Source organism: Vipera berus, assembly GCF_964194415.1.
Source record: "Vipera berus genome assembly, chromosome: 2".
Taxonomy (NCBI): Eukaryota; Metazoa; Chordata; class Lepidosauria; order Squamata; family Viperidae; genus Vipera; species Vipera berus.
Genome location: NC_138203.1, coordinates 135,756,657 through 135,777,711, shown reverse-complemented (window position 1 = coordinate 135,777,711; position 21,055 = coordinate 135,756,657). Strand labels below are relative to the sequence as shown.

The window sequence follows — 21,055 nt, the reverse complement described above, 5'->3', positions numbered from 1 at the left end:
TAGCACATTAGCCAGTGTACTTAGTTTATTTTTGGATGAACACAATATACTAACCTTATGATGGCCTGCCATTATGTGTAAATCCGGCCTTTGTGGTTGCTTAATAAAAAAAGTAGCTTAGTTATGAATGTTGCCATGCCAGTGGGTATTATTTGGCTTGTAGAAAACTGTTTTTTAAAGATGGAAGGTTAGGGTTATGAGGAAAAGATCAGGGAGTGAATGGGGCAGCGAGAACGTACCAAGATGGTGTGTGTGTGTGTGTGTGTTAGACACTGGGAAAAAGCAGTGTGGGATGGAAGATACCAGAAAGATTGGGGAAGGGTACATCCAAAGCATGTTTTGCTTCTTTTAGATAACATCTTTGAGACATAACTGACTAGGCAAGAGAAATTGAACACCAGGAAATCATGGCAACAGTGAATGGGAGACCCCATCAGTCTCCTGAAGATTCCAGTCCTGTGTCATCACAATGCAGTGACTTGGAGGACAGGACAACTTTGCAGCAAAACCTTTCTCCCATTGCTCTTCATTTTTTTTTTAAATTTTTTTTACCGCTAGAGCCTTCCAATGCCTGTGGAGACGTTTTTTCTGCGTAAAACCAAGACAAAGCTGGAATCTCTACAGAAACAGAGTAAATGCATCTGATCAATTAATTCTTAGCTTAGCTATTACTGTACAAATGGGCATTTGGAAAATGGATTTAAGGTAATGCCAAAGTGGAGCTATTGCTCCAAAGGCCAAAATTATTGATCATTACCTCAATGGCAAGTTGTGATGCTTGATTCTCTTAGTTTTTTATGGGAGTGATTTAATTGAAACAGTAACTGTTTTATAGGATATTGTTCTTGAAACCTTATTGTAGCACAAGATTTTAGTAGAATTTACTGGCAAGCCTAGGGTTATCATTACATTTGATGCAATAACATAGATAAATCAGAATTATTTCCCCCCCCCCATATCCTGTTGCTTCCCTGTGTAGTAATGGTATATAAAATGTGCCATAACATTTGGAGGGAATGTTCAGTTTGGAGATTTGATTATAATGGGTAGCCCTGAATATGTGTCCGAGATTCCTACCTTGAGAGTTTTTCATATTTTTATTAATATCCATAATGTTTAGAGGATAAGTGCCCATAGCATTGATTTGGTCATTAACACAGCATATATAGCAGGAAATGAAATTGTCTGAGAAAACTTTTACATTTGCTTAAAAAGACTATCAGGAAATGTAATCCCCAATGTCTTCCTTGTGGTAACTAAGACTGATACCAGAGGAGAAAGAGAAGGTCAGTTTATAGTCTAAAGCAGGGGTAGGCAACCTTGGCTCTTTTATGACTCGTGGACTTCCACTCCCAGAATTCCTGAGCCAGCTGGCTCAGTAATTCTGGGAGTGGAAGTCCACGAGTCATAAAAGAGCTACGGTTGCCTACCCCTGGTCTAAAGATTAATTTTAATGGTGAGTATTGTTGGAGCAGCAGTCCCCAGTCTTTTTGGCACCAATTGTGGGAGACAATTTTTCCACAAACGGAGGGAGAGGAGGACGAGTACACAACCGACATCTCTTGCATGCACAATTTACAGGAGGGTTTGCTCTCCTATGATAATCTGATGCCTGATGATCTGAGATGGAGCTGAGCTGGTGATGCTATCGCTGGGGAACAGCTGTGTTCATCCCCAGCTGTGTGGACCAGTTCCTAATAGGCCTAGGAGGACCAGTATCAGTCCGTGGCCTGGGGGTTGGGGCCCCCTGTGTTGGAGCATAGATAGATTAGGCCTATGGTTTAAGATAAGATGGAGCCACACCCCTACTAAAAAATCAATTTTTGGTTTATTCCTGCCCTCAGATGAAATACTGTTCATGCATGCTTAGGTTAAGCTACAACATGGAATATGTTTCCTTGTTTCATCTGGTGTACCTGCCTGATCCTTTCCTGGGGCAAGTGCAACGTGTCTTTATTACAACAGGTGAAATGAGCCAGCATCCAAGGAGGCTTTGGCAACTTTACTTGTGCAAAATGTGCCATTATGGATATTGAACGAGCCATCTGCAAAGTAGCAATATTTTACTGGCTGCCGTTATTTGGTTGGCCTATTTCCAAGCTTAAGTTCAAAGTCCCACTACTGAGTTTTAAGCCCTAAAACATTTCTGAGCATCAAGTATCATAAGAATGTTTTCCCACACTATAAAACCAAATATGCACACTGTGCAATTCTGCTTTGTTTCCTACTGTTGGTTGAGATGTGGGCACATTAAATGGAGCCTTTTTGGTGACAGTAATCAGGTTGGAGAACTCAGGGAGCCTAACTAAACTGAATTCCCCCCATGCATATTAGGACCAGAATTTCAAACAAACCTAGTTAATGGCCATATAGGCTAAGAGTTATGGGAACTGTAGTCCCAATTCATACAGAAACCATCAACGTAGAGAAGAATAATAGAATAATACCCTCTCCGGCTACCTTACATATGTGTGTGAGAGAGGCTTTTAAGAAACTTTTGACAAGATTTTTTTAAAGTGTATTATCATTCAGTTTTGTAGCTATTCCTTTTGAGTGGCATTTTGATTATTGCTGCTGTGCTTGAAATCGTTATTTTATTTCATTCATTTTATTTTGCTTTACTGGGGTTGTTGATAACCACTTTGAACTAATGGGATAAAGTATTTTAAAACTGCATCTGTCTCAACTCTATAGGAGCCATCATGCCGTACTGTATTATAGATTGTATGTAGACTTCTATTATTAATTCAATCTATCATCATTTTAAATTGGGTGTCTATGCATCCTACAGGATGGCCCTCTATTTGAAGGTTTCCTCTTTTTGGACTCTTCCACCCAAGACTGGTTTCTTAATAAGTAGAGAGAAAAGGAGATTGTTCATCAACACCCAGCATCTTAATGGGGGCTGATGTTTTGCAGGTGTAATTTGGTTTAGAGTAGCATTATTATTTCAAGATCAGTCTCTTTCTATACCTAAATTTGGATATACATATTTTAAACAAAGAAATGCCTAGCTTTCTTCTTAATTGGATATGGTATGTGTAGTAGCAGTCTGATTGTTTATCAAAGAATTCAGACTGTTATTTAACACAGAAGCTTGGATAATGTTTTTCTTAAATAGTTGTTAGCTTAAGCAAGATACCAACTATTTTTTTAAAAAATGCAGGCTGTGCATCTGAGACACATCTGTCTCCGGAGGGACAGAGTTTTCATCATAAGTGATGTCAAGTAGGTTAATCTCAGACAATTAGATAAGGCCAAGGGAATCCATCTGCACAAGGATTAATTATATTCATGAGCTTGCTTAATATTCAAGAATAAGGAAAGCCTTTGATCCGCAGCTGAAAAATAAAGTCCGATCCACATAAAAAATATAGTCTTCACCATTTCATTTTATCCTGTTGCTAGCAAAATGCTGCCTATTGGTTTAAAATATGTTTTTTTTGCAGTTTTCTGGAAGTATACACTAGGTAAGGACTTACAACCACAATTAGGACCAGAATTTCTGTCATTAGTCCGTCTAGTCACAGAGTGAATTATTATCACATAACCAGACCTGATTTTATTATTTTTTTTACCAAGGTTATTAAGCAAATCATCCAATTGTTTAGTGAGCCAGGTGGCCATTAAGCAAATTTAGCTTCCCCAATGGAATAGACTTGCTGGAAGCTGGCTGGGAAGGTCCTACATCCCATTCACGTAATTGTAAGACTTTGCAAATGTAGAAAATAAGAGCTGCTTGTCAAGCACCTAAATTGTGATCCTATGACTATAGGTACGTGTGAGTGTGTGAGTGTGTGTGTGATGGTTGCAACTTTGGGAATCAGTTGTATGTGACTTTTTCTGAGGCCATATCAACTTTGAATGGTTGTTCAAGGAATGGTCATAAATCAAGGACTACCTGTGCTACAGTTTATTTCTATACCCTATACCAGCGGTGTCAAACTGCCAGCCCGCAGGCTGGATGCGTCATTCTGAATCTGCGCCCACCCCAACTACGGCAATGGGGAAAAACTCACAATACATCACAATACGTCACATGACATGGCGAGTTTGACATCCCTGCCCTACACTATTGTATCATGTTGCTTGCTTGCTTGTCTGTCTTCCATGGGGCTCGTCTTCAGGGAGAACGGCTTTCCAATTATAATCACTGAAATGTCACTTATGAGATATATTTGTAAGGAGAGACTTAAACAAAAAAAAATTCGTGGAGACTGCATCCTGCAGTCATGTGATTATAATTTATTATGTCTTTTGCCAGAAACTGGTGTTTCCTGCAAAAAACAACAACACCCATTGAGTGCAAAGGGTTGCTCCATGACCGCCATATTTGTTTAATGATTGTGGAGTTTGCTTACTGACCGCCACAGAAAAGGCCATAAAATTGGGCATGACTTAACAACCATAATCCCAGGCTCATTCACAGTCGTAAGTCAAGGACTATCTGTTTAGTGTTTCAAAAGATAGAATGGTAATGGAATAGTTGAAATAGTAACATGTGATTTCTGTGACACCAATCACATGAACTTGGCATGCAGTTCTTGCAGTTTCTTGAGTCACAGGAGCCTAAACAAATTATGAAGTTGTTGCTTTTTTGAGATATTCACATGATCTCAAGAGGACAACATGTGCCTGGACTCCTCCAGCCTTGTGGCCTTTTGATCCTCCTTTGCAGTTTGGGGGTCAGATCTTTCACCAGATCTCAAAGTCATTCCAGGTTCATCTTTGACATTTTTCTTTTTCATTAGATCTTTGACCTCTGATACTGTTGCCTGTGACATCTTTTAAAATTGCCCATTTAGGAGATGGGAACTTTCCATGCACTTCAGCCTCAAAAAGTTTGTTCTGTCTCTGTGCCTCTCTTTCCCTATACCTTCATATTTGCAGGATTCAAATGGAAAGAACCCACCTAGCCCAGAACCAAGCTATAAAGCAGGGATTCTTCTTTTTTTGAAATAAACAAATAAATTTTAAAATAGACTTACCAGTAATAGAATGGCAATAAAAATACCCCTACATATCCTACTTAATTTTTAAAATGTATGTTTTTCTCTTTAGAATTATAAAATACAAAATAGAATTATAAAATATAAAATAGAATTATAAAATATAAAATAGAATTATAAAATATGTAAAATGTATAGAGTATTTTATTTAATATATTCTTTATATAGAGAGATGGTCAGTGGTGACTTTTTTCCCTTCATATGACTTTATTATTTTCAAGGTATGTTGGTCCTGTTTTGTTTCTGTCTCAGTTGGAAATCAGCTGTTCTTAAAGATTCAATCAATCATATACGTACAGGTGCACACATATTTTCGGGTGCAAAATAAATCTCGCTGCACTTTTGCTTACATTTTCTACGTCATTTCACTAGTCCACTCATGTTGTACACAGTTTTCTTTTAGGTAGGCGTGTTATATTCATTTTTGAGAGTTGAAGATCTATGTTGTAGCAACTGGAGATATTCAGAAACCTAAGTCTAGTTTCATTTGCACTTCTACCTGAATTTGGAATGGCAGATTCAGCCACCTCATACTAAAACTGGTATATTTTTCTCCCCTTCCCTATTTATTACAATTATCACATGTTAATACAGTATTGTATGATATCCTCCTCTTCAGGGAGAACGGCTTTCCAATTATAATCACTGAAATGTCACTTATGAGATATATTTGTAAGGAGAGACTTAAACAAAAAAAAATTCCTGGAGATCAGATAGCAAACAGCTCAATAAAATTATGACCCAAGTATGAGCAATCAAACAGACTAAGACTTTGCCTGAAGGTATTGGGAAAGTGAGTGAATGAAAATAAAAAAGAATATTGTAACACATCTACAGTGCATTTTCTACAGTGGTAATTGTGTTGGCCTGTGGCAGCAAAAACAGCAGAGGGTTGTATTTCACCTTACAAAATAATAGCTTCATTATGGCAGAGGCTATGATCCATGATAGATTATATTATATAATTATATAATTATATTATTATATTATAATATTATAATATTATTGTATTTTATTGTATTGCCCTGTACACCGCCCTGAGTCCTTCGGGAAAAGAGCGGTATAGAAATTAAATTATTATTATTATTATTATTATTATTATTATTATTATTATTATTATTGTTGTTGTTGTTGTTGTTGTTGTTGTTGTTGTTGTTGTTGTTGTTGTTATATTATGATAAATGTTTGTCTTGAAAATATTGGAAATTCTTGGTGGTGGTTGTGGTGAGGTATTGGGTTTTGGCCTCCGTGCATTGTCCTGGACTGGCAACATAATCATCCCTACAATTATATTGAGACGTGGTTCCCAAATCTGAGTTCCCTAATATTAAGCCCCAATATGGAAAGCTACCGTAGTTTCCGGTGTATAAGACGACTTTTTAACCCATGAAAATCTTCTCAAAAGTCAGGGGTCGTCTTATACGCAGGGTGCTGAAACTTTAGGGACAGGGCTGGCTGGAAAACCTGGAGAGGATCTTCCATTTAGTCTGCGCAGGGAAAGCGGGACCAATTGGAGTAGAAGCTGCAGTCTGTGATTTTATACAGGCTGGGGTCTGGGCGTCTTTCCTTCTAAAGTTGAAGAGCAGCTGTAGGCAGGTGGGGAATGCAAGAGCAACTTGAAAGGCAGGTGGGGAATGCCGTAGTCAGAGCAGCTGCTTAGCTCTAAGGACACATTTGACTCAGGAACTGGGCGGGCTGGCTGGAAAACCTGGAGCGGATCTCCCATTTTGTCTTTTTTTTAAATCCCATTTATATCCCGCCCTTCTCCGAAGACTCAGGGCGGCTTACAATTTAAAGCACAAATCAATGTGCTTAGCAATAGCCTTCATTCTATGTATATGCCTGCTTATTAGAGCTTTCACCCCCCCCACACACACAAGCAGCATTATTACAAAGTCAGCTTATTGCTCCCAACAATCTGAGTCCTCATTTTACCTACCTCGGAAGGATGGAAGGCTGACTCAACCTTGAGCCTGGTGGGATGAGAACCTGCACTAATTGCAGGCAGCTGGTGTTACTTAAGGCTCTGCGCAGGGAAAGCTTTAGAGTGAATTAGGAAAAGTGAAAAAGTGAATTAGGAAAATAGGAAACGGTTGCTGGAATTAGGTATGTGTAGTTTAACGAAGAGAAGGGTGAGGGGTGACATGATAGCAGTGATCCAATATCTCAGGGGCTGCCACAAAGAAGAGGGAGCCAAGCTATTCTCCAAAGCACCTGAAAGCAGGACAAGAAGCAATGGATGGAAACTAGTCAAGGAGAGAAGCAACCTATAACTAAGGAGAAACTTCCTGACAGAACAATTAACCAGTGGAACAACCTGCCTCCAGAAGTGGTGAATGCTCCAACACTGGAAGTTTTTAAGAAGAGACTGGACAGCCATTTGTCTGAAATGGTATAGGGTTTCCTGCCTTAGCAGGGGGTTGGACTAGATGACCTCCAAGGTCCCTTCCAACTTCTTCTTGTTCTTCTTCTTCTTCTTCTTCTTCTTCTTCTTCTTCTTCTTCTTCTTCTTCTTCTTCTTCTTCTTCTTCTTCTTATTATTATTATTATTATTATTATTATTATTATTATTATTATTATTATTATTATTATTATCATTATCATTATCATTATCAAGTTTAACCCACTTGCACTGTTTTATGTTTACATGTTTGATGACAAACAGCCTTATGTTTATAAGTGACAGTTTTCCTACTAAGTACCTGCATGTCATAAGCATTTGAATTAAAATTACCATATTAAAATCAAATTTGATGTTTTTTAATTTTTATTTGGTGTGCGTTGGAAGAGGGGTAGTCTTATACGGCGAGTATAGCCCAAACCCTATAATTTAACAGGAAATGTAGGGGCCGTCTTATACGCCCAGCCATCTTATATGCTGGAAAATACGGTAATCACTGGTTTTGCCAACTCCCTGTTGTGTTTTCTCTGCCTAATTCCCCAGAATCTCTCTTTCTTCTTGACATAGAATTGTGGAAAAAGTTGTGGTAGCACCTTTTCAAATTAACAAATTGCATGAAAAGGCAGACGCTTTAATGAGCTATAGATCACTTCTCCCAATGTAGTGAGATGGAATTCCTATCAAATGCCAATTGCCGAGGATAGTGATGGCTAGCCACCTCCCCTTGGTCATGTGATCACATTTTGGGCAGTTGGCAACTGCTCCTCATTTACAGCCTTTTCCAGCATCCTGCAGTCATGTGATTATAATTTATTATGTCTTTTGCCAGAAACTGGTGTTTCCTGCAAAAAACAACAACACCCATTGAGTGCAAAGGGTTGCTCCATGACCGCCATATTTGTTTAATGATTGTGGAGTTTGCTTACTGACCGCCACAGAAAAGGCCATAAAATTGGGCATGACTTAACAACCATAATCCCAGGCTCATTCACAGTCGTAAGTCAAGGACTATCTGTTTAGTGTTTCAAAAGATAGAATGGTAATGGAATAGTTGAAATAGTAACATGTGATTTCTGTGACACCAATCACATGAACTTGGCATGCAGTTCTTGCAGTTTCTTGAGTCACAGGAGCCTAAACAAATTATGAAGTTGTTGCTTTTTTGAGATATTCACATGATCTCAAGAGGACAACATGTGCCTGGACTCCTCCAGCCTTGTGGCCTTTTGATCCTCCTTTGCAGTTTGGGGGTCAGATCTTTCACCAGATCTCAAAGTCATTCCAGGTTCATCTTTGACATTTTTCTTTTTCATTAGATCTTTGACCTCTGATACTGTTGCCTGTGACATCTTTTAAAATTGCCCATTTAGGAGATGGGAACTTTCCATGCACTTCAGCCTCAAAAAGTTTGTTCTGTCTCTGTGCCTCTCTTTCCCTATACCTTCATATTTGCAGGATTCAAATGGAAAGAACCCACCTAGCCCAGAACCAAGCTATAAAGCAGGGATTCTTCTTTTTTTGAAATAAACAAATAAATTTTAAAATACTTAATAGAATGACAATAAAAATACCCCTACGTATCCTACTTAATTTTTAAAATGTATGTTTTTCTCTTTAGAATTATAAAATACAAAATAGAATTATAAAATATAAAATAGAATTATAAAATATGTAAAAATGTATAGAGTATTTTATTTAATATATTCTTTATATAGAGAGATGGTCAGTGGTGACTTTTTTTCCCTTCATATGACTTTATTATTTTCAAGGTATGTTGGTCCTGTTTTGTTTCTGTCTCAGTTGGAAATCAGCTGTTCTTAAAGATTCAATCAATCATATACGTGCAGGTGCACACATATTTTCGGGTGCAAAATAAATCTCGCTGCACTTTTGCTTACATTTTCTACGTCATTTCACTAGTCCACTCATGTTGTACACGGTTTTCTTTTAGGTAGGCGTGTTATATTCATTTTTGAGAGTTGAAGATCTATGTTGTAGCAACTGGAGATATTCAGAAACCTAAGTCTAGTTTCATTTGCACTTCTACCTGAATATAGGAATGGCAGATTCAGCCAGCTCATACTAAAACTGGTATATTTTTCTCCCCTTCCCTATTTATTACAATTATCACATTTTAATATAGTATTGTATGATATCCAAGATAGCTTCAGTTTTCTTTATTTGCAGCTTTTATAGGCTTCCCCAGTCAAAAGACTCACTGTAGGTAAGAACAGATTAAAAAAATAAAAATTCATTCACAAGAAAGATACATTTCGGTCTGGAGAAGATGGATAGATTATATTCAGAATACAGTAAATATGGGACTAAAAAGTTCCATTTAGCCTATGAGTAAATTTTAGATTGTTATTATTATTAATAGTTTATTATAGTGGAATTTTTATTAGTTTTAAGTATATGGTATTATTATTATTTTTAGTATTAGTATTGTTTAATAACTATAAAACATTATATTGTTTAATATTTTGGATTTTAATTTGTTTATGTTTTTATTATTATTATGTATACTTTTATTTTGCTTGTATTTATGTTAAAGGGGAGTTAAAGCGCATTATGAACTTGGTTATTTATATAGTTGGTTAATTTTAGTTAGATTATGATTATTATATTTGTAACCCTGTACTCAGCTCTGGGAAGTGGGGGAGGGAGAGGGGGGGTTAGGGTGGGTTGGTTTTGGGGATTTTTTGTAACTTTTATAAAACTTTTCAATAAAAATAAAAATAAAAATTAATCACATGGATACCACTAATGATTAATTAGGGCCAAAGGGTCAGTGGATCGCAGTGATTTTTGGGTTATCTTTGAATACCATGGTAATGTTGTACTATACTGTTGATAATAAGTTACAAGCAGGCAGAGGGGAATCACCAGTTCTTCTCACAACTGCTTTGACCAGCTGGGTTGGAGGCTTTGTTTGTTGTTCTTCCTCATGGAGTCCAACAGTCCTGTGAGATAACAGTGAAGGGAAGCACCATCACAGCTTGCTAATTCAATGAATGGCTGGGAGGACTTTCATCCTTTTCTGAGCTCAACTGCTCTGGGAGAAGAAACAGGTTTGAGTACTCTAGAGCAGTGTTTCTTAACTTTGACAACATTAAGATGTCTGGACTTCAAAACATTGCTCCAGACTAATGGTCTACTGTGCACCTCCGAAAGCCTTTTCTTTTATTACTGGACAAATGGCATAGGAAAACAATGTCTGGCTTGGTGCAGCGGATGAAGTGAGATGCAACTCACAAAAGTGTATGCCTGTGAATAAAATGTGCTCATCAGAAAAAGTATGGCCAGACTCCTCTTGATTTTTGATACTGTAAATTAGCATGACTTTCCTCCAACGGTGTTTGTGCTCTGTATGGGCAAGGAAATATCTCTGCATAGAAGATTGACTGCCATTACCTGCAGGTGATTTCAGAAGGAAGGAGAATGGGGTGCTGATGGAAGGAAGGAAGTTTTCATCAAAGCTGTGTTACATAGTGGATAGACATCCCAGAATGAATGTGGGCTACTGAAACCAGCCAGAAGAGCTGCCCACTCTACAATATTGACATCTGTACTTTCATAGTCCTTATGGAGGTACAATTTGCCTCCAATATTTTGTGGATTAGCTCAGAAAAAATATATATCAGATAATAGGTTAATTCAATTTAATTCAAATTAAACCTGAAACTTTGTGTAAAATAAATATTCAAACCATAAATTTCAGTAGGGAGGAAGCACAGCCTCATCTTATAGGACATAAACCCTTTACTTAGACAATGTCTTTATTTTCCACCTATTTCAGATTCCAGTCCTAACTATGGAAGTGGATACTCAGGAGAAACTGAGACCTTCACAACTTTCAGTTGGGATGACCAGAATGTGCGCAGGGTATTCATCAGGAAGGTAATGTCAGACCAAACCAAACTCAACGCTTAATCAGTAGCAAGGACGAATGGTAGGTTGCATGGCCTTAGTTCATTTTATGCAAGTCAGAAAGAAGCCCATGATCAAGAACAGGTGTTAGAACAAAGACAAAACATCAAATAGATCAGAGGCTAAAGCAGATTCCAGAAAGATTCCAGTCATGAAGAGGAGCTTCAGAAATAGTAATGCCAAGGCCAATTGTCTACTAAATGAAATCTCAACTGTTCAAATTACACTCAAACTTCAGCCCATCTAAAATTCCTGCCTCTTAGTTTTAGATCTGGATCATCAGTTTCCTCCAGTTTCTGGGACTTGAAGGTATTCTAATTCTGGCAAACTCCTAGACACATAAAATTTTGAACCTGGAATTGTGTCTTGGGTTAGATTCAGGAATGTTAGACCTAGATTCAAGACTCTGTAGGCTCAGTGGCTCTCTGGAAGTTTCTCAGTCCCCAAGAACCAGGAACAAAACAGGGAGTTGTTTCCGAGTGGTTTCTTTATTGTTGTTAACCCACAGACATAAATCTTGTCAGACTAAAGCAATTGTAACTATAACTCTGTGAACTGTTTGTTAAGTAGCGGGTTCTTTGGCGCAGGAATGAAGACAAGGTAACTGAGTACAGGGAAACTCATATTTTATTTCATGCAGAATCTGTACTGAGCAAATGGCTGCAACTAGCCGCAATATATAGTCTAGCCCCTAGGTGGCAGCCAACAGGTTTGAAGCAACCATTGCTGCCTAGGGATAGCCAATTGTAGCACTGGAGACTTGTAGTCTGGATTGTTGGAGAGCCGTTAGCTGCTCCAGCAACCCACGTGGTATTCTTAATGAGCCCAGTACATAACACTGTTAGTAGGGGTGTGTGTCCATCTTTGCCCTCTTCCTGCCTATCAGAGATTCAGAACGCCACTCTCTCTGCCCCCTGGGAAAGAGCCCGTGTGTCCCATAAATCTGAACTATATTCTACTCTAGATTCACAGCTTATTCTCTACTGAGGACTCCTTCATTGGAGGCATCAACATCATTCATGGATCTTCTTCTCATCAACACATAAAAGAGCTCCTTCACGTGAACACCTGTCCACACGAACAACCCCTTTCTTCCAGTACTGATTACATGGCCTTTATGGAGATGGCCAGAACATGATCATGGAAGGAGATTACAATATAATGTGTGAACTTCCTCAAAAAAGTGTGGGTGGTAGAACTAGGCTGATAGGGTCTGGCTTGCTTTTTAATTATCAGGTCTTCAGAATAATTGCTTTAACCAGGCCGATGTTTATTATCATTAACCAGGCTGATATTTATTCTGTTTCTTTGATATTAGGTTTATAGCATCCTTTTACTTCAGCTCCTTGTTACAGTCAGCATTGTGGCTATTTTCACTTTCTGGTAAGTCTCTGTCCTAGCAACCCTGCCTGGCAACAAACCTTTTTTTTCTTTTCTGGCCTGCTATTTCTCTCTCTCCCTCCCCCCCACATTGATGTTTCTCCTCCCATATTCTCATACTCTACACGTGTAAAATGGGGGAATTAAACTTTTGGAATATTCTCATAAATATTTCGCCCCCATCATACATCTACATGGCATGACTCAAGTATGCTTTATTTTAGTGCATGTTTAAAGCATTAGGGAATGCCACTTAGAGATATCCAGATCATAGCATCCCTTAAGGCAGGGGTGTCAAAGGCAATTTCATTGAGGGCCACATCAGCATTGCGGTTGCCCTCGGGGCTGGGTGGGTTTGGCCTACTGGGTGGGCGTGGCTAAAGTGCGTATGGCCTACTGGGTGGGCGTGGCCAGCTCTACATCGTTCGCATCAAGGGTGCCTATGGGGGCCTGGGCAGGAATGGGACAGATCTGAGGGTCTCTGGCAGGAGGAGGGTCTCTGGGCCAGGGCCAAGGCAGTGGGGGCCGTTCCCTCACTGTTTCCAGGATGGCTTCGCGGGCCACATGAAACCACTTCGCGGGCCGGATCTGGCCCCCGGGCCTTGTGTTTGACGTGTCTGCCTTAAGGGATGTATTTTTAATCAAGCACAAAAATCCAAATTAGTCTTGAGATTTTCACAAATCAAACATAGTGAGCATTCTGTTTTGTGTTCTGTTAGCTATACAAGCAGTATCAATATCTGTTGTTCTTAGCCCTGCAGAAAGGCAGGCAAGCAGGATAGTACTTTATCATTTATAAAAGCTTTCTTAGAAGGATGATTAGATCAGTATTAAAATTCCTTAATCAAGGGCTTTAGTGCTCCATATTTTGCTCTCATTCTTCTAATCCCTTGCATTTTTATTGCAGTAAACCAGTTCAAGGATATATCCAAGCAAATCCAGCCTGGTACTGGGCTTCCTAGTAAGTATTGATTTGATCTCAGAGATTATTTGTATGTCAGCCATCAAAGTTAACACGGCACCTTATAGGATTACAAACATTATTATAGGAAACATTATTTTCAAAATAACCCTGTAGCTTCATTTCATTTTTTTTCCAAGGAAAAGGTGACATGGACCGTCTTAGTACACCAGGATCCAAGTGTAAAAATGGTGATAGCCGATTTTATTTATTTATTCTATTTGTTTGAGGGGGTTAGGGTGTGTTCACCATGTCTATATTCCTTTGTTTTCTTTGCTATTTTACTCACAATCATACATACTCAGTGCTTGAAATAGGGGAGGGAGAAGGGGAAAAGGACAGAGGGCACATCTCACTGTTTTTGCTATTATTATTTTTGCAGATTCTTCTTTTTTAAAAAAACACAACACAAGTCTTGAGGACAATTGACTAAAAATCATAATTTCAGAGGATAAATCTTGCGTTGTTATCTTTCTTCTGTGCATACTTTGGCCACTGTTTCTAGAATTCTCTAGGGAAAGGAAAAGATTCCTGCCTGTCTACATACCTGCCTTATGTGATTAGAGGCCTAGGAAATTTAAGTGCTGCACCTGTCCAATTTGCAGGGCTTTTTTCAGCTGGAGAAGAGGCCTAGCAAATAAATAACTAAAAATGAACAATGGGGCACAATTTTGGTCCAAATTCATGGTCTCAATTTAAGCAATAACGAGAGTACTGTGAGAAGTTTTACACCCAAATATATTTTATTCTTGATACTGTTTCTATCTTCCCTTAAAAATATTAACAGAATCCACAACGGTCTGAGAATCAGTGTCTCCAAGTTAATCAAATTAACAAACTTCCTCAAACCCTGAAGTAAGTTACCCAGACCTAATCCACATATCGAAAGGATAAGATCTGCAAACATAAACAGAGTTAATTTAGATCTCCCAGCAGAAGTGCATGTTCACAAGAATACATATTTACACACACACACACACACACACACACACACGAAAAAACAACCACACTCCCCTCAAGTATAACCCTAGAATCAGCACGTAGACACTTTCCACATCCAGGACAAGCTCCCCCTATAAAAATCTGCTGCTGTACCCCATTTCTCTGCAGCCTGCCCCTAAAAGCAAACTTTAGCTTTTAGGAATAAATATTTATTCTTTCTTTGCAGCTGTCTGGACCTCATTTTTATTTATTCTTGTGCAACCCCAGCTCTAGTTAGAACTCCAAATTATTCTTCTGACAGTATGTTAAGAAAGGATAATTTATTTAAGCAAAGTATGTACATACACTCTTTAGTGCTGTTATTAAACATTTCAAATATTCATGCAAGTTGGGAAATCTGGGCCCTCTGAAGTGCAGCTACTACCATTTCCAATCTATATGAAAGAAGGATGCTGGGAATTGTAGTTCAGCAACATCTTCAATATTCATGTGACCTTCCCTCAGATAAGAAAGGCACTTGAAGAAGAACTTGTACAGTTAGAGCTTTCATCAGACGAGCTGATATGGAAGAACCAGTTCTTGAGAAGTTTTCCTTCCTAATTTGGAGGTCAAAACCATGATGTTGGTCTGCATAAAGTGGTCTTGCAGAGCCATCTCCGCAGACAAAGTCTCTCCATTTCCCCTAATTTCAAATTTAGATGCAGATGGATGATATCCGTGTAAGAAAATGCAGACTCGGAGATACAGTATTATAGGAAGGTATCAGCTTTGTAGTATGAAAGAATCTTTCCTTTTAAGATCTAAGGTCCAGTCATAAATGATCATGCTGGGAAAGGAAAAGTGGGAGAGAAGAATTGAATGGCTTATTCCAGTGGTGAGATTCAAATATGTGAACAACTGGTTGTCTGTGTGGATGCCACTTCTGGAAGTCCACTTTGGACCTGGGCAACAAAAAATTAGCTGCTGGTTCTGCTGAACTAGTGTGAATCGGCTGAATCCCACCACTGCCTTATTCTGGAAGAGGACATGTTTTGTTTTGCTGCAAGTCTCTACCATTTAATTTCAGTTCAGGTATTCTAGCTTTCAGTGGAATCAGTCCTTGTGATGACCCAGGAATCCCAGAATCTCATGGGCAAAGCATTTCATGCAGACTCAGATCAAAACAGGCCTTGATGGCTCTGTGTGCAAACTTAGAATACCAATAAAGTTGGGGTAGTGAGCTCTTTGCCAGCTTTGAAACTCAGAATAGCTACAGTTCAGTCGCAGCCACACAGTCATTTGGCATATTCAATTGCCGGTCATCGAGGGGAAATCAAAGATAGGGAAATGAAATGATCAGTATGGGTAAGAGGCATCTAAAATATAGAGAAAGCCGATTCCAGCAGGAAAAAGCTATGCAAGCCATGAATCCATTATCAAGGTCCAATAGTAACAATAGAAGATGGAGAATTTCTTTTACTGTGAATAGTGGCCTTGAAGAGAGAATTTAGGCAGGTAAGCATTTATGTATGTGTGTGTGTACACACACACACACACACACACACACGCGTCTTATTTATTGGGTTTTTTAATCCTGTCTATTACTTTATAAGTACTTCAAAGTGGCAAACATACCCTCCTGCTATTTTCTCCACAACAACAAGCCTTGGACAGCCACTTGTCTGGGCAGCCATGTGTCACAAATTGCATGGGGTCTCCTGCTTAAGCACGGGGTTGGACTAGAACAGAGGTGCCCAAGAGGGACCGATTCTGTGGAGAAAGGTTTTTCCATGGACCAGAGAGTATGGTTTTGTGTGCTGCCTGCATCCCACAGATGGGCTTTGCTTGTTTGTGCAGACTGGTTGCTGGCATGCCGCAGCCCGGTACTGGTCCACGGACCAGGGGTTGGGGACCCCTGGATCAGAAGACCTCGATAATCCCTCCAGCTCTATTCTCTGGTTGAAACCTTGTGAGGCGGGATAGGCTGAGAGAGAGAGAGAGAGAGAGAGAGAGAGAGAGAGAGAGAGAGAGAGAGAGAGAGAGAGAGAGAGAGAGAGAGAGAGTGGCTCAAAGTCACTGAGTCAGCTTTCATGCCAAAGGCAGGACTAGAAGTCATGGTCTCCTGGTTTCTAGCACCTTCATCACTACCCCCAACAGAGGGCTTCTCTTCTTTTCCCATGTCCCAATAATGTTCCATTCTTCTGTGGATACGTTTTGGGGTTAAGGTGAGGGAGTCAGTTAAACACTAAAGAGAAGGATGGGGTGAGATGGGACAGAGCATTAAAATCCTAGGTTGCTGGAAGGCTAGCTTGCGTGACAAGAGGCTTGCTGAATTTTCGTATTCTGCATAACTGTTCAAGGTGCAGTACCTTTGTCCTCTTCGACGGGTGCCAACTTTTCACAACTGCATTGCTTCTTCAGCCTAACGGCATACCACAGCCTGACTATTGCAAATGTAACTGGAAACCTGCCTGTCCATTAACAAGCCAATTTCTTCTTTACCAGGCAGAGGCTGACTGTCTGGGGAGCAGTTTAAGGTTACATTCTATTAAACTTTATCTCGTGGAAAAATACTGGTGGAATGCTTAGGGAGCAAGGGTTAACCTTAACCTCCCATTCTCTTTTGAATCAGAAGCCTTGGGTCTCTAATAAATCTCCATTGTATTTTGCTAATTGGTTACAGTACATGGATGACCTTTTCCAACCTCTGTTTAGAATTGAACTGGGGGGTGGCAAATATCTATTTTTTGCCCTGAGATGGGGTCTGGATTTCAACATAAAGCTTAAAGGACTTGGAAAATATATTGCAAATTAGCCATCCAGTTGAAAGCTAATTTTCTTTAGATCAATAATCTCTTCTGGGTGATATATTGTAGCTAGAGAAATAAAGATATAAACTGATGATAGATAGATAGATAGATAGATAGATAGATAGATAGATAGATAGATAGATAGATAGATAGATAGATAGATAGATAAACAGACAGACAGACAGACAGACAGACAGACAGACAGACAGACAGACAGACAGACAGACAATGTGTATGTACCTTCTTGTCTGATGACTGCCTGGGCAAGTCCTTGCAATTTTCTTGGAAAGGATTTTCAGAAGTGGTTTGCCATTTCCTGCTTCCTAGGCCTGAGAGAGAGGGACTGGCCCAAGGTCGCTTTGCTGACATTGTGTCTAAGGCAGGACCAGAACTCACCATTTCCGGTTTTTAGCCTGATGGTTCAACCACTGCACCAGATTGGCTCTTATATAGAAATATAAAGGTAAAGGTAAAGGTTCCCCTGCACATGCGTGCTAGTCATTTCCGACTCTAGGGGCCGGTACTCATTTCCGTTTCAAAGCCGAAGAGCCAGCGCTTGTCCAAGGATGTCTCAGTGGTCATGTGGCCAGCATGACTAGATGCCAAAGGCGCACAGAAAGCTGTTACCTTCCCACCGTAGCGGTCCCTATTTTTCTACTTGCATTTTTACATGCTTTCGAACTGCTAGGTTGCCAGAAGCTGGGACGAGTAACAGGCGCTCACTCTGTTACGCGGCACTCGGGATTCGACCCGCCAAACTGCCAACCATCTGATCGACAAGCTCAGCATCCTAACCCACTGAGCCACCGCATCCCTTATATAGAGATATAGATATTTGCAAATTCAAGACTGACAATCTTTTGCCAGCAGACTATCTACAGATCATGGAAATTGTAATCTAACACTTCTGGAGGACAACTAAGTACAGGAAGCTTACATACAAATACAGTATCCTCTAGAACTGAACAAATCATCCGAAATGGGTATTTTGGAATACCCAGGCACACATATACTATGAAGCTCCTCTTTTTGACTCATGAAAGCAGCCACGCCATTTGTATGCCTTGTGCACCTGCTCTGGAAACAGATCCTGGCCATTTGTGTTCTGTTTAATGTGGAGCCACAGCACTTACTTACGGCTGTGTGGACATGTGTGGGAGACACTGGGAACAGCTTCTCAAAGCATGGCTTTTCAAGTTGCTAAATTGTCCCAACACCTACATTTGAAAAACCTGCTTTGGTGGGTTCCAAAGCATCTCTTTCCAAAGACTAGTGCAGCCCTAATGTCCACATATTGTGGAATAATGCTGATCAAAACTGCAAAATGGGCTTGGGAGTGCATAAACTGAAGGAGAGGGAGCATTGCTATTTTGTCCTCTACCATCACACAAGGAACAGACTTTGCGCACGGTATATTTTCAAACCTGTTCCTCAAATATCTATCTTTGTTACTGCAGAAAATGTAGCATAATGTTCAGAGCAGTAGAGGACAACATTGTAATAAAAGACAACATATGGGTGCTGGGAAGGTCTTGTATAATTTGAAGCACAGAAAGATACTTCTTCCTTCCCCCTTCCTAAAATTTGGTATCAGGACTACAATTGGGCAAGGTGGACAAACCGTCTGTCTTGGTAGAAGGCCATTGTTGGAGAAAAGCTGAAAGCAGCTGTTCACTGTACTTAATTTTATGGAGAAAGCACAACAAAGTACTTAAGGACACTGTTATGGAGGGGAACTTCCTGATCTTGGTGACCCTTCCCTATTTACGGGCCTTCTCCTTTTTTTTCTTTTTTTTGTGTGTGTCTACATAGTTTCAATCTGGAATCTGTTTTATTGTGTTTTTGTTCTACCGCTTTATTGTTGTTGTTGTTTTAGTGAAGGAGGAATCATTACCTCCAGTATTTATATAGTGCTTCTTTCTCAGAAATTGTTCACCCTTGATCATCTAAGAAAGAAAAAAGAAAGAAAAAATGCTTAAGATTCAGAGCAACAACAGACAGGATTCCCTCTCCTCCCCTTGGTTGATTCTCTTTCTCTCTCTTCCTTTTTTTTCCTCCTAGTGCCGTTTTCTTGATCACCTATTTGATCCTTGCCTGCTGCTCTGGACCAAGGTAAAATTAACACAAGGGGTTTGGACTCACGAGGGGTTCGAAGTCTCTGTGGTGGGTTGATTCTGTTTAGGGAAGAGACTGTGCAGCGGTGGAAGTTTAGACATTTTCACATCATTTGAGCTAGTCTCGTTGGCCTTTCTAAAAAAAACCAGATATGGCCGCCAAATTTTTATGGATTTGCTACCTTCTGGGAAACGGATTATAAGGTTTTTGCATTATGTACTGTTATCAGGCTGATTAAAAATGCAACAGTATTCATTTACATGTTGAATATAACAGGAAGAAAAAGAATATAGACAATATGAGTCCTAAGATTTTATTTATTCATTAAATTTGTATGCACCCCATCTCGTCTACAAGGTGATTAATTAATTTTCAAAAAAGGTGTAATTTTTTCTTTGCACAAGATCTTCTTGGCCTGTTAGCCATAAATTTCTGCCATCTGCCCTTGGGGGAGAGAGCGGGGGGGGGGGGGGAGGGGGAAGCAGGCTGAATAAAAACCATTCCATTGCTTTATCCAAAATCCTCAGAGCAGTAGTTGAATACGTACAATGCATAGTTGCCACCAGCCATCAATGCTCTTTTAGAACTGCACTTTGTACCCATTAATGCTCAGTGAAGAAATGATCTTTTAATTGAACATAATCATCTTTTGAAGAAATCATCCTTTAATCATTAAAACATTTAACTAAGATATTACCTTTCCATCTGAAAGTCCAGGATAAAAATCTCAATTCTAATTAGTTAAGACTCAGGACTTCAATTCTACCATTATATATACACAGAAGTATTCTGGGAGGGGGAAAAGGGGGTGAAAGAAGGAAGAATTCTGGAAAGTAAAAAAAGCAAAACAGCTTCACATAATTAACACGACTAACTTAGATTCTATCTTTCAGGTGCATCAAACGACATTTGCTATATTCCAGTGCTAGGTCTTGACATTTTATAATTTGAGGAAGTTCTCTACTCTCTCTCTCTCTCTCTCTCTCTCTCTCTCTCTCTCTCTCTATATATATATATATATATATATATATATATATATATATATATATATATATATATATATATATATATATATATATTACATATATTATATATTATACATTGACTTAGAAAAGTTCTCATTCACCTGATTAATTTGGTTTAAAGGATTGATGTATCTCAATGCTGTAACATCTTGGCTAATATTTGATCCAAATTAGGCTGGCTATCTATTCAAACAGCACTAGCTGCCTCTTTAATAGCTACCCAGCTCCATCCACAGCTATTAGGAGGTGAGAGTTAATTTCCATGCCATAAAAATGTTTCACTCAGTAACTCCTGTACTTTAGGCTTAGCCATAATTCAAATGAAGCTGGTGCCTTGATATCAAGCCCTTTTGTGTACCAGAACTCTTGCAAAATTGTACTTGCCGGGGCCTGATTTCTTTAATTGCTCTGTTGCTCTTTAATGATCTTATTATGCAAAGTCAATGATGTACAACTTTCTTTTCACAATGATGCACTTTGGATAACCTGGTTCACTTGGCTCC

At 39.2% G+C, this 21,055-nt stretch overlaps 1 protein-coding gene across 2 annotated transcripts in view; it reads left to right on the top strand.

The window, feature by feature from the left end:
* Positions 1–21,055, top strand: part of FAIM2 (Fas apoptotic inhibitory molecule 2) — a 149,651-nt gene that overhangs the window by 104,874 nt on the left and 23,722 nt on the right. For both annotated transcript variants that reach the window (XM_081316614.1, XM_081316615.1), the window contains 4 exons: positions 11,210–11,310; positions 12,659–12,723; positions 13,628–13,681; positions 19,474–19,524. In XM_081316614.1, the coding sequence (XP_081172740.1) occupies positions 11,210–11,310; positions 12,659–12,723; positions 13,628–13,681; positions 19,474–19,524 (271 nt within the window). The remainder of the gene's footprint in view (positions 1–11,209; positions 11,311–12,658; positions 12,724–13,627; positions 13,682–19,473; positions 19,525–21,055) is intronic.